This window comes from Solea solea, chromosome 9 (assembly GCF_958295425.1).
Source record: "Solea solea chromosome 9, fSolSol10.1, whole genome shotgun sequence".
In the NCBI taxonomy this organism is placed as follows: domain Eukaryota; kingdom Metazoa; phylum Chordata; class Actinopteri; order Pleuronectiformes; family Soleidae; genus Solea; species Solea solea.
Genome location: NC_081142.1, coordinates 17,607,526 through 17,625,286, shown reverse-complemented (window position 1 = coordinate 17,625,286; position 17,761 = coordinate 17,607,526). Strand labels below are relative to the sequence as shown.

Genomic DNA, 17,761 nt, shown 5'->3' with positions numbered 1-17,761 from the left:
ACACCAATTAAAGCCTTTGGAAACTATGTATTTTTCCAACTGTGAAGTGTGGATATACTTCCTCAGTAAAAGCCTGTTCTTAAACTTAATGGTATGTTTTGTCCTCACAACAGTCACCAAGTGTGACGGGCCAAGAAAGTTCCGCTGTAAGAATGGGGAGTGTATCGACAGCAGCAAGGTGTGCGATAATGTGAAGGACTGCAAGGACTGGTCTGATGAACCCATGAAGGAGTGTGGTAAGATCACTCCTCACACAGAAACACCCACACACTCACTAGCTCATCACCAGGCGTACGTGAATGCACATATTAATAGCACAGATGCGCGCATTAATTCCTGGGGCATCATCAACTACTTCCAGTGAGGGTGGCCACTCTTCTTATTGAAAAGAAGCTTCATTTGATCAAGGCAAGGGTGAATCAGGGTTTCTGAACCATTATGTTATGATCAAAGAGCCAAGCAACTCTGCCCTGTAGTGCAGTCTTAGCCGGGGAGACGTGACTGGACTACATTACCCACGAGGAGCCACACGGATTATCTCCACATCATAAATAATTAGCTCTCGTTGATGCGCAGACATGGATTTTACATCAGAAGCAATTCAATCGAGTTGTAAACACAGCAAAGAAATTGAGAGAAACATGCGAGTTAATAAAAAGCTATCAGGCAAATGTAGCTTGTGCAATTGCAGTTGAAGTAACTTGCGATGCATCAGTGAAATCTCACTCGAGTGCATGCACAAGCAGAATTCTCTTTGACAACTCATGGTAGCAGCGTGGAGAAGACAAACAAAAATAAATAACGCCGTGTTTATTTAGCAAGCTTTGATCTTGAGTCAAATGAATATATACCATAATGAGATTGCCCTGAAAAGAAATCATTAATGTTGAACTTGGATGTTCTGTGGGTTTAGAGGTCGAATCTAACTGAACTAGTTTCAAAGCAGTGGGGAATGTTTTAATGTAACTTTTGGTGAGTGGCAAGTCAGCAAGAGAAGGAAAAACATAAAGATTCCTCATTACATTGCAAGACCAAAAGCACAATATGTGAATGTTGAAAGATGTGATGATTTTCCACGTCAGAAGTCACATCGATTTAAAACATGATGGACCGCTACTATATAAATCTTATTTTATTAACTGTATATTCCACAGCTAGGATGAGACCTTGAAGATATCAATTGCATCAGCAAGTATATCTAACATAAGTCAATTTTAGGATCTTTACTCGTTGCTCGGTGCTACACTTATTGCAGCTTTTGCTATTTGCATTATTTTAAATTACAATTTTCGCCCTATTTGGCACTACCCAACTTTTCCACTCTAAACTTTCAATGTTTTTTATTTTTCATTACTGATAGCATTTTTTGAGAAAGTATCCTCCCCAAACTGTGGCACCAAGGTTGGAGTGGTTTTACCAAGATTTACAGAGTAAGATTTCATATACCAGTTAGTAAGTCTGTAAAAGTAATAACCCAGGGATGTCATAAAAACAGCACATTTTAAACAATTTTCTTGAATATATTTTTTACTTTCTCTTATTTCAGACCTGATCAGTCCTTCTCAATTACTGTTGTTGCCCACTCTCTTGCTCTCTGTTTTTCCTCTTTAGTCTCACTGTCTCACAGTGGCACATGTGGCCTTGAAGCTTAAATCTTTAATGTAAATCAGTAATGAAGTAGTGGCTCTAGTATCCAGCAGTGATCCCTCTCTATTCCCCGGAGGGCATCTGAAAGCTAAAAGGATGGCTGGAGACATAGAGCAGATACAAAAGTAAAAGGTAGAGAACCACTGAGAGACCATTCCAATCTGTGCTAAATACAAAACAAGGAGGAAACAAGGAGAGAATGCAGTAGGACGAGAGAAAGAAGGGTGACCATGTGCTTGTGCAACAACAAGCCTCATAGTGGAGTGTCACCTGGCGCATATGGCCAGAGCATGGATATATTCCAGGTGCAACTGGCTAAAAGAATGCCTCAGGGCCATGAGCACTATCACAAGCAGCTCTGTTTATACAGTACATTATGTATACACACCTGCCTGTCTACCACTCTATTCTTTTTCTGTACAGGCAGATCATCTTAACATCTGTGTCTTTCCTTGTGTCTTACAACTCCTCTTTCCTTGCCTTCACCCTCCCTCTATCTGACACACTCTGTCGTTCTTCGCAGGCATGAACGAGTGCACAGACAACAACGGCGGCTGCTCCCACATCTGCAGGGACCGAAGAATCGGTTACGAGTGTGACTGTCCTTCCGGGTACAAACTCCTGGACAAAAAGACTTGTGGAGGTAAAGGAAAGGCTACTACTAGACCTACGAGACCTACTTTTTGTCCAAAGATCTGTTTGATTTCGAGTGGCTTACTAACACAAAGAAGACTGGTAGCAGATGTGAACTGCTCTGAAAATGGCTTCCTCCAACGAGTGCAGATCATCGTCTTGTTTATTGCCGGTGATAAACATTATTACACACGGAAATAAAAATTTACAGTGAGACGTTCTGGATTTAAGAGCGTTTTAATTGGACTCAGTTCTTGACCGACAACAGCTGACTATAGACTTTGAATGTAGCGTCTCATGAGTCCTGAATTGTACCGGAGTGGTCTCGTCTGACTGTTGAATAGATCTATAAAAAATCAGAAATAAGGACTTTTCCATAATTCATAGAATGCTCTTGTTGCATAATATACAGGGTTTTCACATCCATTCACTGACAATCCACCGCAGCTGTAGACACGGCACAGAGTTGACAGATCATAACAATGCATGGTTATTTATGGAATATTGTGAAATCTTGCTCTAAAAACCACTGTCATTGAGAAACCTAAAGTGATAAGTGCAGCGTTGTGTCAGCCGAACATACTCGGTGAGAGTGAAATGAGATTAGAACTCCAAAACATTTTAAGTGATGGATACTTAAATAGTCTCTACTCCATCAGTTTGAAGGTAACCCCTAACCCAGTCCAGTTCATGAAAGCACATAAAACTGTTCAGACAGCACATCCTCTCTTTGACTGGCATTCTGTGTCGACTTGTTTTCCAAAGATTTTCCGAAAACCAATTTTAGTGATCTAAATCATAGTACTATTATCCATTATGCCCAGTTAAAAAAAAATATTCCATCCTTTCCATCCTTTTTGATCCTAGAAATTCAATATGGAGAATCCATCTCTCCTTTGAAGTGAAGCTTCTCTTTTGAGCAATGTTTAACATATCAGAAACTGAACTTGTCCTTCTTTTCTATTTCACATCACGAGTTTAGTTTTTAAACTCACTTTCATTTTGCCGTCATTTCTGACCACAGATATAGATGAATGTGAAAACCCAGACGCGTGCAGTCAGATCTGCATCAACTACAAAGGCGATTACAAGTGCGAGTGCTACGAAGGCTACGAGATGGACCCCGCTTCGAAGACCTGCAAGGCTGTGGGTGAGTAACTTATACGCACACTCCCACCTATTTGTTCAGGTAAAGAGACTCACTGTCATAGATGGATGTTCTCCCCAAAAGTGTAGAGACCTACTCTTATACACACTCACATCCACACTGCTCTTGTACTGTGGGACTGTGAGAAAGGAGTCACTTGCTTTGTATGCAGGCCCTGCAAAGCAATCTGTGCAAAGATAAATATTTGCCATCTTTTTCCTTCAGTCCTCGCTAATGAAAATTTGCAGCCAGCTGCCTCCGCTCCCCTTAGAGTGTCAAGGGAAGGATGTTGTGCGGGAAGGGGGCTGCTCACTCACTATAGGACACGGACCGGCTCTGTAGCTCTGGGTGACCTGGGTAAACACTCCACGACAATTGTGTCCTCAAAGCTGCGCCAGAGCATGATTGCTACTTAAAGTTGTCTGAGCTAAAAATTGCTCTGTGGGATTTTTGCTGCATCCTCAGCACCACTGACATCCGGGATATGCAGTCATCACTCATATCCACAGAGGTTCCCAGAGAAACTCCAGTGCGTGTGGTGTTTTAAAAGCATGTGTGTGTGTGTGTGGGTGAGTGAGGTTTCTCAGTCATCCATGTCATTGTATCTTCAACAGTGTGGATACAAGGAACTGGACTCAAGTTCTTTAAGTTCTGAACTGAAGAGCATTTAGCACGTTCAACACCCTAAAACTTGCTAAAACTTGAGCGTGTGTCCTTATGGTGCTGTGGATTAATGTTTCAAAATGAGATCATGCAAATGTGAAATGTAAATGTAGCTACTCCTACAGAACAGGCTAATCAATTTTACTCTTACTAAGTGTGTTCCAGCTGGCTTTGCCGATAACGATGCTGTCTGTCGATGAATCATTCAAACACCTGCAGATAACGTTTTCTGTTACTGCCAACAAATAAAGGTGTTTTCCGTGTAGTTATATAAGCACCCATATCATTTCCCAGACCTTCATTTGGTAAAATTGATAATAACAAACAGTGTTGAGACCATGCCAGTGTCTCAGTGCTGTCTCCAGTTTAAATAAAACTACTTTCAGTACAAAAATATTAGTGTTTATGTAATGGGTCGCCGTGATATTTGAGAAAAAAAGAAGGTTTAAGGTTTTTGAAAACAGGTTTCATTGCTGCCATAATCACTCGACTCCCACACCGTATACTGTAGTTGTGCTGAGACTCCACATAGTCTGTCATTACTGTAACACAACACAATCAGTGCATTTATGTCAACAATTGTTGTGTTAGAACCGGACTATGGGAGCTACTACTGCATTTATACCTTCAGTCAGACTTAAGCTGGCCTAGGTTCTCTTGGTATGCACCGCAGTTTACGCCCCCTGGTTAACGTGTGATGCTAACTCTGATCTGCACTTTAAAGATTCCACAGGAAAGAGCAATTCCAGGGAATTGAGTTACTCAGCAAATTCACTTTTCAGCAGGAAAAAACAGAGAGAGAGAGAGAGAGAAGAGTGTTATTAGTGATTACTCTCATCAGTCTTCAGCTCAGTCATTATAGGGCAAACTGGTCTGGTAATGAGGGAGCTTAAAGCAGAAAACAGGCTCTCACTCTTAAGCTAAGTGGCATAAAAAGCGCTATTGATTGCTTCACATGTCTCTCTGTGAATCTTAGCGAGAGCAAACAGTCTTTGTCAGAGGCCTGGGCTTTTTATTAGAGGAGAAAATAAGCAAGGGGTGAAAAGACCGACACGTGTGTAAGATGTGTATGAATATCTTCGGCTGCTTATTTAAAAATAATGTAAAGCTGCATTTGCGCTGTTGATCGTTGCATGTGTCGTTGCCGTGGGGAGTGGAAATGTGACAGGATTATTGTTGACGTAAAGGTACGGCTTTTATTGTTTATGTTAAGGTTAATTTATTCAGAAGCTCATGCAGAGATGGGACCATAAACCAGAGTGATGTCTGCTTTGTGAAGCTGAGGTAATTTGGACTTAATGAAGCCATGTTCGCCTGTGTGAACTCATTCGTAGACACACACACACACACACACACACACACACACACACACACACACACATACACACATGCTCTCAAAGATCCGCGCACATTAGTTTCTGGTCACACAAATGCACACGTCTTTATTAAGAGGACTCATGTCAATATTCACACAGAAATAATAAACAAAAAAATACTCCTGTGACTGAGTGCACATGCGTTCCGTGATGAGATGTGACATGTGCCACGCACCGCTTTCATTTGCACATAATGATATTATTGGCTCTAAAACAGGAGGCTGTTTATTTGTGCTTCTTTCTTGGAGGCAAAATACATCAGGTTTCCATATATAGATAAAGTTTTTTTTACTTGCTTTTGCTGTTGCAGAAGCTTGTTAACAGAGTTGCTCACAAAAAAACATGTGGGTTAATTTTAGAGTGATAGGGAACTCAAACATCCGGAGTTCTCATTAAGAGTCAGTGCAGGAGTCATCGCTAAACTGGTGTTTTTGTGTGGTTATGTTAGTGCACTGCAGCATCCGTTAGGTCCCCTGATGAAAAAAAATTCACTAATTGCATACATTGTTTTTATGTTTACACCTGTATGGGTGTTTCGCCGAGCTGTCAACTTGAGTGATTACTGTTTATTTATAAGAGAGCGAGAGGATGTGGGAGTTTGCTGTGTATTAAGATGGATGGAGATAAAGAATAGCAGGCAGTAGACACACACAGTTTGACCAGTGAAGTCATCCACTGCACACACACACACACAGGAACCAGAGCTGAATCTGAAAGGCAAAAACCTTGTTATGGATAAACATATGAAAGCTGATCCCAACTGACAATGTTAATTTAAATAAATCTCTTTTATAAGACAGACCTGGCCAAAGGAGCAGCCATACAACATCAAACACAAATATGACATTAAAACACATTAATATCATCAAAGATCAATACAACATATAAAAATAAAAAAACATTCACATGGATTATTTTACATTATTATTTTACATTCAGTCTGAGCTGTGTAAAAAAAAACGTCACGGAGAGAAGCGAGCGTAAGGATTTGATAGCGCGACACGCTGTCACAACTGTGCAGTGAAAATGTACAAACTGCCAAACGAGCGACGTCTTTATATCGTTTTCTGTCCTCGTTGCCTCGTTTCTCCCGCTCCTTGTTTTCTCCCACATCCACACTGTGCTGCAGGCTCGACTGCAGTGCCAGGACCAGTTTATGCCATACTTGACAGTTTGAGCACACACTTTTCAAGATGGGTTTAAAGCTGTGGTCACATGTTCCACCAACTGTCACAAGATTTTGACATGGGACCCTGAATGAACTATGAAAACGACATTACAAAAGTTTTTCTTGCATTTTAAGGTTTTAAGTTTTGCGTTGTCTTGGGCAACAGGATTACACCTTTTTATGTTTTAAACACTGAAATATTGAGTAAAGATCGTGTTTTTTGAACCATTTTAATATTTTAACGGCAGCACAACATTCTAGTTCATTCAGGAGTACTCGAGTCAGGTTAAGTCAGTAAATCAGTTTCACTTAGTGTTGAAGGCTCCAGTCTTCAGCTGCAGACAAACAGGAGGTGCAATGTAGGAACCCCTCTGTACAAGAGCAACTAGAGCCCAAGCAAGACACTGAATTACATTTTAAAACCTTTAGCCTTTCTGGTGTAGAAAGGTGCAGGCTGTGCTGGTGGTGAAGGTGTGTGCACTCACTCACTCATCATCTACCACTTTATCCTCCACATGAGGGTTGTGGAGGGGCGCTGGTGCCTGTCCCATAGGGCAAAAGCCAGGGTACACCCTGGAAAGGTTACCAGTCCATCAAATGTGCACTCGCTGTATATTTTCATCATCTATATCCTATCTTCTTTTTTTAATGACCTTTAAATCTCTGTCATGGCCACAAGTTCATAATAACGATGCACAAATAGTGACAATTTGTATGATATTTATCAGAGGAGAATGTTTCCTTTGCCTTCCACCACAGAGATAATGAAGCCTTATATAACTTGAAGAATGCACTTTGTGGCACTTGACACAAGCTGCTCCCTTCTTCTGTTTTTTTTTTGTTGTTTTTTTTGCAGCATCTCTTCATAATCATGTAGCGTGGTCTGTATGACCTAGATGTGTGTCCACTCCCGGATGAAAGATCATTATAATAACGTTCACCGAGCGTGTGCACATTCACACTGCAACTGCGACGAAGCATTCCCATCCGCTCGCTTTATTGCTGACCTTTCCAACTGTCTCCTTGTTGAGTTTTTCCTCTTACTTTGCATTTTGCCACGACATAAACACCTGCTTTTGTCCAAATCAATTCAATGCCCCCACAGTGGCTGACAGCATTTCCCCAGCCCATATTTATCTTTTCACCGTGTTATTTTAATTAGCGGCAGAGCGGCCCTAAACTGGCAGCACTGAATTGAGAAATATCTGGGGGACTCCGCTCTTATTAAGAAAGCTGACTGTTACTCTGCTGGGATCTATTGAGGAGGGAAAATGACTGCACTTTTGATGACATCTCTAATGCCGTGGCCTGAAGACAAAAACACAACTCAGCTTTTTCTTTTTTTTTTTCCCCTTCATTCTTTTTTTTTGTGCCCTGAGGAGGACGTATTGCTGTGACAACAGCAATGAGGGAAGTGATGAAAAATGGAGTCGGGGAATTGATGAAAGACAATCCATCTCTGTCCTTATTATACATACAATAGCAATAACGATATTCAATTCTATACTACACAATATTCTTACTTTCTGTCATTCGCACGTACCTCTTTCTTCCTACACCCAGCTGACTTGTTTTCCCTTGTGCCCTCACTTTATTTCCTTCACACATGGTTATCTCCTTCGCCTCATTTTGTTACTCAACATGCAGCCACCACATTTTCTTATGCCTCTCACTTCTGAGCAAGTGGAAGTCAGGGGAAATGATCGTATAGCCGAAATGTTACATCTCCCCCCCACTGCAGTAGCCCAGAGTAAACCAAAAGCTGAGGAAACCTATTGAGGCATGGCTCTGCAGTGCAGCTGGCAAACCACACCAGCTTGTGTTAAGTAAGAACACTCTCTGTGCTGCAGTTGTGGAAAGAGAGAAGTAGCTGTGAGGACAGTTTGCCTCTTTTAAGTGATCTGAGAAAGTACAGCTGCCTCCTTTCACTCTAACAATTGACCAGTTGTGTTCATGGTCCATGTAATGGCCGGGTAGATTTGTTTTCCTAAGAGCTTTGAAGGAGGACACTGTGTATTCAATTGTGGTTAGTGGGGCAAGTTTCCTGAAGTTAGTTAAGTGGGAGGTTGTTATTTGTGCACCCTTCAGACTCTGCAGACTTAATCCTTCTCTCATCCCAACCCTACATTTTCCACATGCACGAGGGTTGGAGTGAAGTTTAAGGTCTAATTGGCACGTCCAGAGGAGATTTTTTGGGGGGTTACACGTCAGATCCAATGAAAATAGCGTTGCTGTCATAAAACTATTTTTGATTGGGAAGTTGTATAGCTACACAAACCACAACAAAACATATTTGCATGCTCTTCTACATACATAAACTTCCCCGCTACCATTCTGAGGCATGGAAGACATTTGCTTGGTTTGGTCATGTTTAATCTTCAGCATGTCATGTCTGCTGAAGTGGTGACGTATCATGCTCCCAAGAGGGGCAAGAGGGAAGGGTACAAATGAGAAATGGAATTGGTCCTTCATCTCTGTTGGCAGACTCATCACCATGGTGTACCATACTTTACTCTTGTGTTTATGTTGTGGTTGGGGAAGGGAAAATAGTAGAGGACTCAAGATACATCCCTGTGGGGCCCCAGTGTGGAGTGTCAGAGGTCGAAGAGTTATAGAGCCCAACTTGACTGCGGTGTGTCAGTTAGAAGGTCTATGATCCAACAGCGGTGTACAGATACTGGTTTATCCAAAGATCCCACAGTTACTGTAGGTCTCCATTTTACTGGACATGACTGTGTTAAACGCAGAACCAAGTCCAATAACAGCATCCTCACAATAGGCCCCAGGCTGTTCCAGATGGGATAAGTGTGTGTGTGAGCAGTGCTGTGTTGAACGTATCCTCTGTATTGTGTCGATATCATCTGATAGGCACTGATATATAAATAAAAAAAAACAGTAGTGGGTAATTTCTATGTGTAGCTATTGGGGAGGTTAACAAAAAAGAAGAAAATCTGTGCAAATCACCTCTTCTAGGCCAGCAACCTACCAACCTGTCAATGTAACATGGCCTTGGAGCAGTGAGAAGAGGAAGGAGACAGAGGCAGAGGGGAACAGAGGGCCACAGCTTGGCAATACCAAAGGCAAAGTTGACCTTGCTGACTGAATTAGAATTATTCAAATGCTTGAATCACCTTCAGTGTGCAGAGAAATGCACCTTGGGTCACTGATGTGCCAGCAAACATTACACACTGTGTCCCCTGAAGCTGAGAACCTAGAAAACACAGTGTTGACATGCTGGTTTACTAAAATATTAAAATAGATTAAATTTCTGTGTCATTTCTAGTTGTTGGTCTTCGCTAATTTGAGCACCAGGGCACACAGGCACACATTCGTTCACAATCTGTGTATCTGTCAGGATCAAGAAATGTCTCCATGTCACATTTACACGGTCACATGTATTGATTGACAGTCTTAATAATGGCCCATGTCTGACTCTGGGAGTGGGCAGGAGATGATAAATGTGCTGTGTTGGGGTCGCAATAGTAGGTTAATGATTGTCAAGGGTCTGCAACAAACCCTGAGCTTTTGTGGCCTCCCTCTTCCATTTTGCCAGTGTCAAGTAGTAAATAAATGACAGAAATTGTTCTCCCAGAGAGGTCCATATACATTACTGTGACATTAATGTCCTTTTCCCCTCTCCACCAGGAAAAAGTCCATACCTGATGTTCACAAACCGCCACGAGATCTGTCGCATAGACCTGCTGAAGAGTGCATACACGCAAGTGGTTCCCACACTAAAAAATGCTGTGGCCCTGGATGTAGACGTTTCCATCAACAAGATGTTTTGGTGTGATTTATATCATCGTAAAATATACAGGTACAAACTCTCACTCTCTCTCTCACACTCACACACACACTCTGTGTACGGTAATATGATTTGTGTGGTCTATAAAAAACATGAATGGCAGTGTGTACAGAGTCAGGACTTCAGTAGTTTGGATAACACTTTTTTCTTGTACTTCTGTCACTCTATTTTTTTCCACTATCCATCATTTTGTCTGCTTCAATATGTCACACCCTCTGGTAGCAGGACACACAAACAAGACTGTTTTACAAATGTGTGCTTACAGAGTGAAGGCGTTTTAGGAAAGGGTGTACAGTTTGCCCAGTCCTTACTCTTTGATCCAGGTCCTCGATCATGGGTTAAGGTCAAGGTCCAGGTTCAGGTAACGGTTGTTGTCAGGCATTTAACCGTACAGTATATACACAATGTTTAAAAATGTGCAATAAAGAGTGTCTTATAGCCTTCTTTTCAGCACAACCTAGGCAATCTGATGCAAAAAAAAAATCATTTATATAAGGGTAAAAAGTACTCTAATTTGTGACTTCTGCACAATTATTGCTACTTTATATCGATATAAAATAAATGATATCTTTGACGGCTGCACTGGTAGCGTGAGGTGTGAGTGAACGGGTGAATGGTAATGGCAAACTGTAGTGTAAAGCAGCTTTGAGTGGTCGTCAAGACTAGAAAAGTACTACATTAAAACAGACCATTTACACTTCAATGTTCTACGTGCTCACTGTGTGTTAAACAAGGTGACACTGCCGCCCTGACAACCTCAAAGAGGGGGTTCATGCATTCAGATCACAACGCAACTCCACTGATCACTATGGTAGTGACACGTCACATCAGTCTGACATTAAAGTGTGGAGCTGTTTGTCCTTCGCAGTGCGTGTGCGTTCATATTATTGCTGCACACAATGTGTGTGTGAGTCACTCTAATGACTGGCAGGTAGTGGGAGGGGTCTTCTATCATCTCAGCTGAGCCATATGCTCTCTCCAATTTCACAGCTTCAATAATCACCGCCATTACTTATCTGCACACACAGTCACAAACATGCACATGGACAGATGGACCAATTTGTCTTGATAAAGCAACAACTAAACACACACTCAGTGGCTTTAGAAATCCACAACGTGTACACTTTTCTTCTTGTTCGTATTTGCCTAATTTTCCTGGTTGTGTGTGTCCTTTTTATCCTTTAATATTTTTTTTATTTAACTATAAAATATAAATGTTTGTGTTGCATGTTAAGCGTATTGATGTTTGTTTACCCCAGTTAGAGAAACAATCAACAGACGAGTGCTTAATCCATACTAATAAAATGTTTGCTTTACAATGGCATTTTAAAGCAGCAAGTGTTTTAGCTCTTTATCAATATTTACACAGTCTGCTTCCATACTATCACACCTACACACAGATTGTGTACTTTAAATAAGTCAAAACAGCAATATCATTTATCAGACAAATGACAAGGTGAAACTGGAACAGAAACAGGATTTTTTTAAGAACTATTTAGCTGTAAATGGCAAGTGTAACTGTAGTAGGGTTCGATGAGGTTGAAAACTAACTAATACTAATAACTAACTAATTTAATAGGTTAAATGTAGCCATAGAAATGTAATATGGACTTAATCCCTCCAAGTTACATCCTTTAGCGTGTGACAAAGATATGGCAGCAATAACGTAACAAATCTCTTAAAGTCTACTGCCTGTACTTCATTGTTTCCAAATCTTCTGTTCTCCATTTTCCTCCTTCTTACTTATATTTCCCTTGTTTGCTGTTGTTTTAAGTCTAGTTTCATCTTAATTCCCATGACATGAGTGATCTCGGACGTCACACTTTGCAGAGAAGTGGTTAATAAAGGTGCGCTCCATCAAGTAGAAATGGCCGAGCATGTGGTTTCTCCTCGTCAGCCCTCACCATGACGGTGTTTTTCCAAGCTCATTCAGAGCCGTTAGCATGCTAGGGGTCGATGACTTGTTAACTTCTCGCCGTGATGGAGATGTCTGTTGCAAACAATAATACAGCCAATTAAAGATGCAATCTGCTCGGTCGTATTGGACTCATCTGTCTCTGTCTTATTCCTCGCTGCAGCCTGCCTCCCAACCTGTTCATCCTAGTCTATGATTTACACGGCAGTCACAAGCGGGTCCGACTTTATTTTACACAATGTGTCTTTAAAAATATGTAGGTGCTTAATTGTAAAACTTATTACTGATACTTGATAATAAAGTTACATTGTAAATATCTTTGGAGTATAACTTGCATAGAAATGATGTGCCGTGGCAGATTTATGAGGCGTTTACAAGTTCCAATGAAATTGAAAAGGACAGTTTCATAAACCAAAAAAAAACAAAACGTTTTTTTTTTCAGTGTTAGTAAATGTTTCAGCTAAAGGACACTGGGAATAAAACCAAGTCCCTGTGAAAATAGTAGTCAACTGGCATGACAACAACAGTGAGTAATTCTATGGGACGAACCGCCAGTTGTCAGCCCATTGTTGCACAAGTAATATGAGACGTTTCATCCTTGTCCACTTGATTATCCGCATTTCAATTTCCCCCCCTGTCTGGAAGACAGGTGTTGTGTCCATGCTATGAACCACAGGACACTGGATTATCCGTTACATGGCAGCAGCAGCAGCAGCAGCAGGCTTCCTGTAACCTCATTCATGAAGACGTCTGGAGTGGCAAACCGTAATTAACAGCACAATCTGCTCCCGAGTCTGACTCATTCATCTCGACCTCATCCCTAATCCCGCCACCTATACCTGCCTCCTCTGCGGTTAAGATGCTCCTCCCATTCATGCTGCTCTGACCACCTCTTCAGCTGTCAGCCTCGGTTTCACTAGTCACTGCCACAGGATTAACACTGATGGTCAAATAATGGCTCATTTCATGTGACAGCAGCATGTGTAGTGCTTCGATTCACAGTGAACACATAAAAACTTAATTTAAAACTCTTATTTTATTCTACTTATTTGTGATGATTGGGAGCAGGTGGTGACATTTTCTTTCCAATCCTCTCAAGGTTTCCCTGTAGTGTCTTATTTTCCAGGCTTTATGTGTTTAAAACAATTATGTTCATTGTCAACTTCACATGGAAATGGAGAGGAAAGGAAATAATTAGTATAAGAGAGAATTCGACATATATAATAGGAAGGGTGACAACACAAAAAGTTAGTCAGGATGTTTTGTAAGTCACTGGTAGATTATTGGGAGGGTTGAGGTTGTTATAGAGGTGTCAGGTTAGGGTGCCCCTGACCTGGCATCATCTGGAGGGAAGAATACCATGTCTAACTAGGTTTCAAAGGCATATGGTGTGCTCCAGTCTGTCTTTACAAGAAAAGGAAGCAGAAAAGATGAGCAATTACAACTTTTATGATGGATTTTTTGCTGTCTGTTCATGGTGTTTACTTCCCCCCCCCGCCATCATTTCCACAACACTAACTTCCACACCTCTTCTCTATCATCCACCAGTGCTTACATCAACAAGGCCAGTGACGCATCGCAGCAGGTGACGCTCATCGACTCTCTCGACTCCCCCGAGGGCCTCGCAGTCGACTGGGTCCATAAGAACATCTACTGGACCGACTCTGGCAACAAGAGCATCTCAGTTGCCACGGGAGACGGCATGAAGAGGAAAGTGCTGATAGCCACTGAGCTGAGTGAGCCACGGGCCATCGCAGTGGATCCACACCAAGGGTGAGTGGGGAAAATTTAAGAGTGCAGTGGTTTTTGTAATGATGGTGCAAGAAAAGCTGACTGATGACCGTGTGGACAGACAAACACGCCTGTGGTCATTGTTCTAATCCTTAACATTTCAGACACCGTCATTGCTTGAATGGGTTAACAGCCAGTGTTATTATGAGGAGAGACACTTATCTGTGGCATTAAGCAGCTTCACACTTTACACACTTTACTACAGATGCAGCTTTTTTCAGTTATTTCAAACTGGTGTATTTATATATCGCTTTTCTAGTCGTCTACTCTTGCTTGAACACGACAGTTCTGACATTCACACAGCGCATCGATGTGCAGCACATTTTCTATCACACATCTTTCATACTAATTCACACACTGCCGACACAGCCATGCAGGAGCCAGGAATGGAACCCCCAAACTTCCAGTGCTGGGGTTAAGTTTCTTGCCCAAGGAGCCAGGAACCTTCACCCCATGAAGTGTGTCTGCCTTTGTTACGCTATTATGGCAGCATGTGTGACGATTATAAAAAGTTAAAAAAGGAAGTCAAGACTTGAAAAAAGGTCACAAAAGGTGATTTATTATAAAGAACCAAAACTAAGGAACACAAAGTCAAGCCATGAGGATTCCAACAAAAAGAGCAGAGGCTGGCCCGGCTTGCTGGCAAAAGTCTGAGTCAGGAGACTGAAAGTGAAAAAGAAACACGAGCAGTTAGTGGACGGCACAAAAATACTAGTAAAGCACTGGGGGGACTCTGATACCGCGTGTGGAGGCAAGACGTACTGGCGAGGAGTGAATGCAAAACCACAGAATATGAAGCAGCGGGAGATGATGGGTCGCAGGTGTGTGACTCAAAGACACTATTCCAAGTGCACCTTTGTGTCCTTGACAGTCCAAAAACATGTATCTGCCACTGTGTTTTTCTCACTGTTGTCTTCCTCTCATGTGTACTGGCCTCTGTACTGGCTGGGAAATAATTATTAATCATAATTTGACACCTGATTGTATTATGTGGATGTGTTAGTGCAACTTTTAGAAATTCGATTCAGTACAACTTTCAGACGGACTAACTCCACTTATATTCAGTACATAAAAATGACTCCAGGCTTTCACAGATGCCTCATGAGCACACACAGTTTTGTGATGTTAACGTCTGACCTGTCAGTATATGTTTCCACAGGTTTATGTACTGGTCAGACTGGGGAGGTCAAGCCAAAATTGAGAAGGCTGGGATGAATGGAGTGGACCGTCAAGTTCTGGTGTCTGAACACATTGAGTGGCCCAATGGAATCACCCTGGGTGAGTAAAATCATCAAAAGTAAAAGTTGATCGAGAGACAGTGAATTCTGCCGTCGCTGGGAGCTGAGAGTTTAAAGACGATGTCTCTGCAGGTCCATCAAAAAGAAATCAACAAAAATAAAGAGAAAAGAGATGAGAGCAACAGCAAAAGCTGAGAGAACAAAACAGTCAGAGGTCTTTGCAGCCCCTGAGTAGTTCTTATTGTTGTGACTCAGTTTGTGTCTGGCTCTCATCAATCAAGCCCGGCGAACACAGGCCCCTGAATTAATAAGCCAGACGCTATGTGCCATCGATACCTACCATCACTCCGTTCAACTCCCTCCGTGGCCCGAGCCAATTTCTCTCAGCTGCCCTTGCCTGCGGAGAAAGAGAGGCTCGCGGTTTTCCACCCTCTGCGGAATTGAGGTGTCGCCGCATCTGTATGAAAACAAATTATTTTTTTTGACAAAAGGTGAATGAAAGACTTGACAAGCGGCGCTCTATAAGGCTGCGGGAGAAGAGGTGAATTATTTTCCCTCAGTCATTGATTTTGAACAGGTCAAGCTGTGAATGAAAATCACTCTGTAGTTTCTTTGTTTTCTCTTCTCGGCATTCCGTTGAACATGGATACGTCTTTAATTGACTTAAGCGTATAATCAGATGCCTGCTCTATCGGGGAAAGTCATTATTGTTATGTCAATGAGACAGTGTTGACGACTGCTATTCATGTCTCCTGGTGGTTACATTGTCTGAGCATTTCTGATTTTCGCTTTTAAAGATGCCCCATTTAAATGTTTCATTTAACGTGTCAAAACATGTTTTCATACAAATGTGCACGTTTTTTCTTTATTTGACAGATTTAAAATAATGAGTGTCAATTTCAGAGAGGAAGTACATGGAGGGAGATCTGAAATCTTGCATGCTTATTTTCACATTTAGACATCGACATATGTAAGTGCGCCGTACGAGCAAAGCCGCGCTGAGATTACGTCCTTTGCTGTCAAATATAGTGCAATCTGCATACATTGAGCTAACCGCCCCACTTTACCGTGGCCCGCAGCAAAGGCACAAGAGTCGTAATTTCAACACTATCCGAGACTTTAACCTTTAAAGAAGTCCGGCAAGAGTAATCAGTTTGCTCAAGGGCACGTGTATTTTTTGTCCCTCAGCAAAGAAGTCAACCAGCAATATAACAATCACATCTGTGTTTTCTCAGCGCAGGGTCTCAGCTGTCATGTCAAAGAAGATTGATGGTGTAGCTACTGGGCCATTGCATTCACACACATTTCACCCTGTAGGCCTGGCTTCTCTCTCCCTCTCTTCATCCGTCTCCCTTTCTTTCCCTCCTCTCTCTTCACAGACTTGTCCAACAGGCGTCTGTACTGGGTGGACTCCAAGCTGCACCTGCTGTCCAGCGTGGATCTGAATGGAGATAACCGCCGAGTGCTGCTGTCCTCCCATCATCACCTGGGACACCCGTTTGCCCTCACTGTGTTTGAGGTGCGTGACAGGATGTGATGTTACTGATGTTACAATGAAGCCCTTAATGATATGATGATTATTAGAGCCCTATATCACTGTGCTGATGCTCAAACAAGGCTGTAAAACTTTATGACCTTTGATTTGATATGTTTTAACTTTGGCACCATACCAATGTTTTCATGTGATTGCCCGTAAATGATAGATAGATGCAGTGTGATATAGGTAAACACATCGAAGGCAGGACATTTCATCAGATGCATTATTGGCCTGCTTGTGATGATGCCGGCGTTTAAATTAAGATTGTTTTGCCGGCGGCATCTGTCCCGTTAACATAATCCCAAACATGTGCACCAAATGGGTCTCGGTCCATAATACTGTGTATTAAAAATTAAAGCTATAGCGAATGAATTATGCAGCCTCTTTTGGCAAAAGGGTGAAATGAGTTATAACGATCTTGATTTAGTGGCTTAAATGAAGCTATGTCCAGTATTTAAATAGAAAATGGAGGAATAATAACCTTGAAACAAAGTGAAGATATATTTTGTTCATTTACTTTCCTTTGCTGGGACTTGGCATGGAGTTCCTGCAAGCAGTTGGCAGTGATGGTGCGAGAGATATCTACTTAAAAGTTAACGCAGATGCTTATGGCCTTATTCGTCCTCCAGTAGATGCTGTAGATACACACAGACAAATTGGTCTGGCCGTATTATTTCCCTGCCATTCGTTTGTTGCCAGTGTGGTTTTGTGTTTCTAGATTTTTAGTAAGTCAGATGTAAGCATTCGATATTCGTTTTTGCTGCTATAGTGATATGATGGATGCACACTGTGACACAGGGATTGCCTGTAATGTCGCTTGTTTTTGTATGAATCACATAGA

At 41.8% G+C, this 17,761-nt stretch overlaps 1 protein-coding gene across 5 annotated transcripts in view; it reads left to right on the top strand.

The window, feature by feature from the left end:
* Positions 1-17,761, top strand: part of lrp8 (low density lipoprotein receptor-related protein 8, apolipoprotein e receptor) — a 161,421-nt gene that overhangs the window by 120,937 nt on the left and 22,723 nt on the right. For all 5 annotated transcript variants that reach the window (XM_058638295.1, XM_058638294.1, XM_058638292.1 and 2 more), the window contains 7 exons: positions 114-236; positions 2,171-2,290; positions 3,305-3,430; positions 10,280-10,451; positions 13,903-14,127; positions 15,305-15,423; positions 16,763-16,902. In XM_058638295.1, the coding sequence (XP_058494278.1) occupies positions 114-236; positions 2,171-2,290; positions 3,305-3,430; positions 10,280-10,451; positions 13,903-14,127; positions 15,305-15,423; positions 16,763-16,902 (1,025 nt within the window). The remainder of the gene's footprint in view (positions 1-113; positions 237-2,170; positions 2,291-3,304; positions 3,431-10,279; positions 10,452-13,902; positions 14,128-15,304; positions 15,424-16,762; positions 16,903-17,761) is intronic.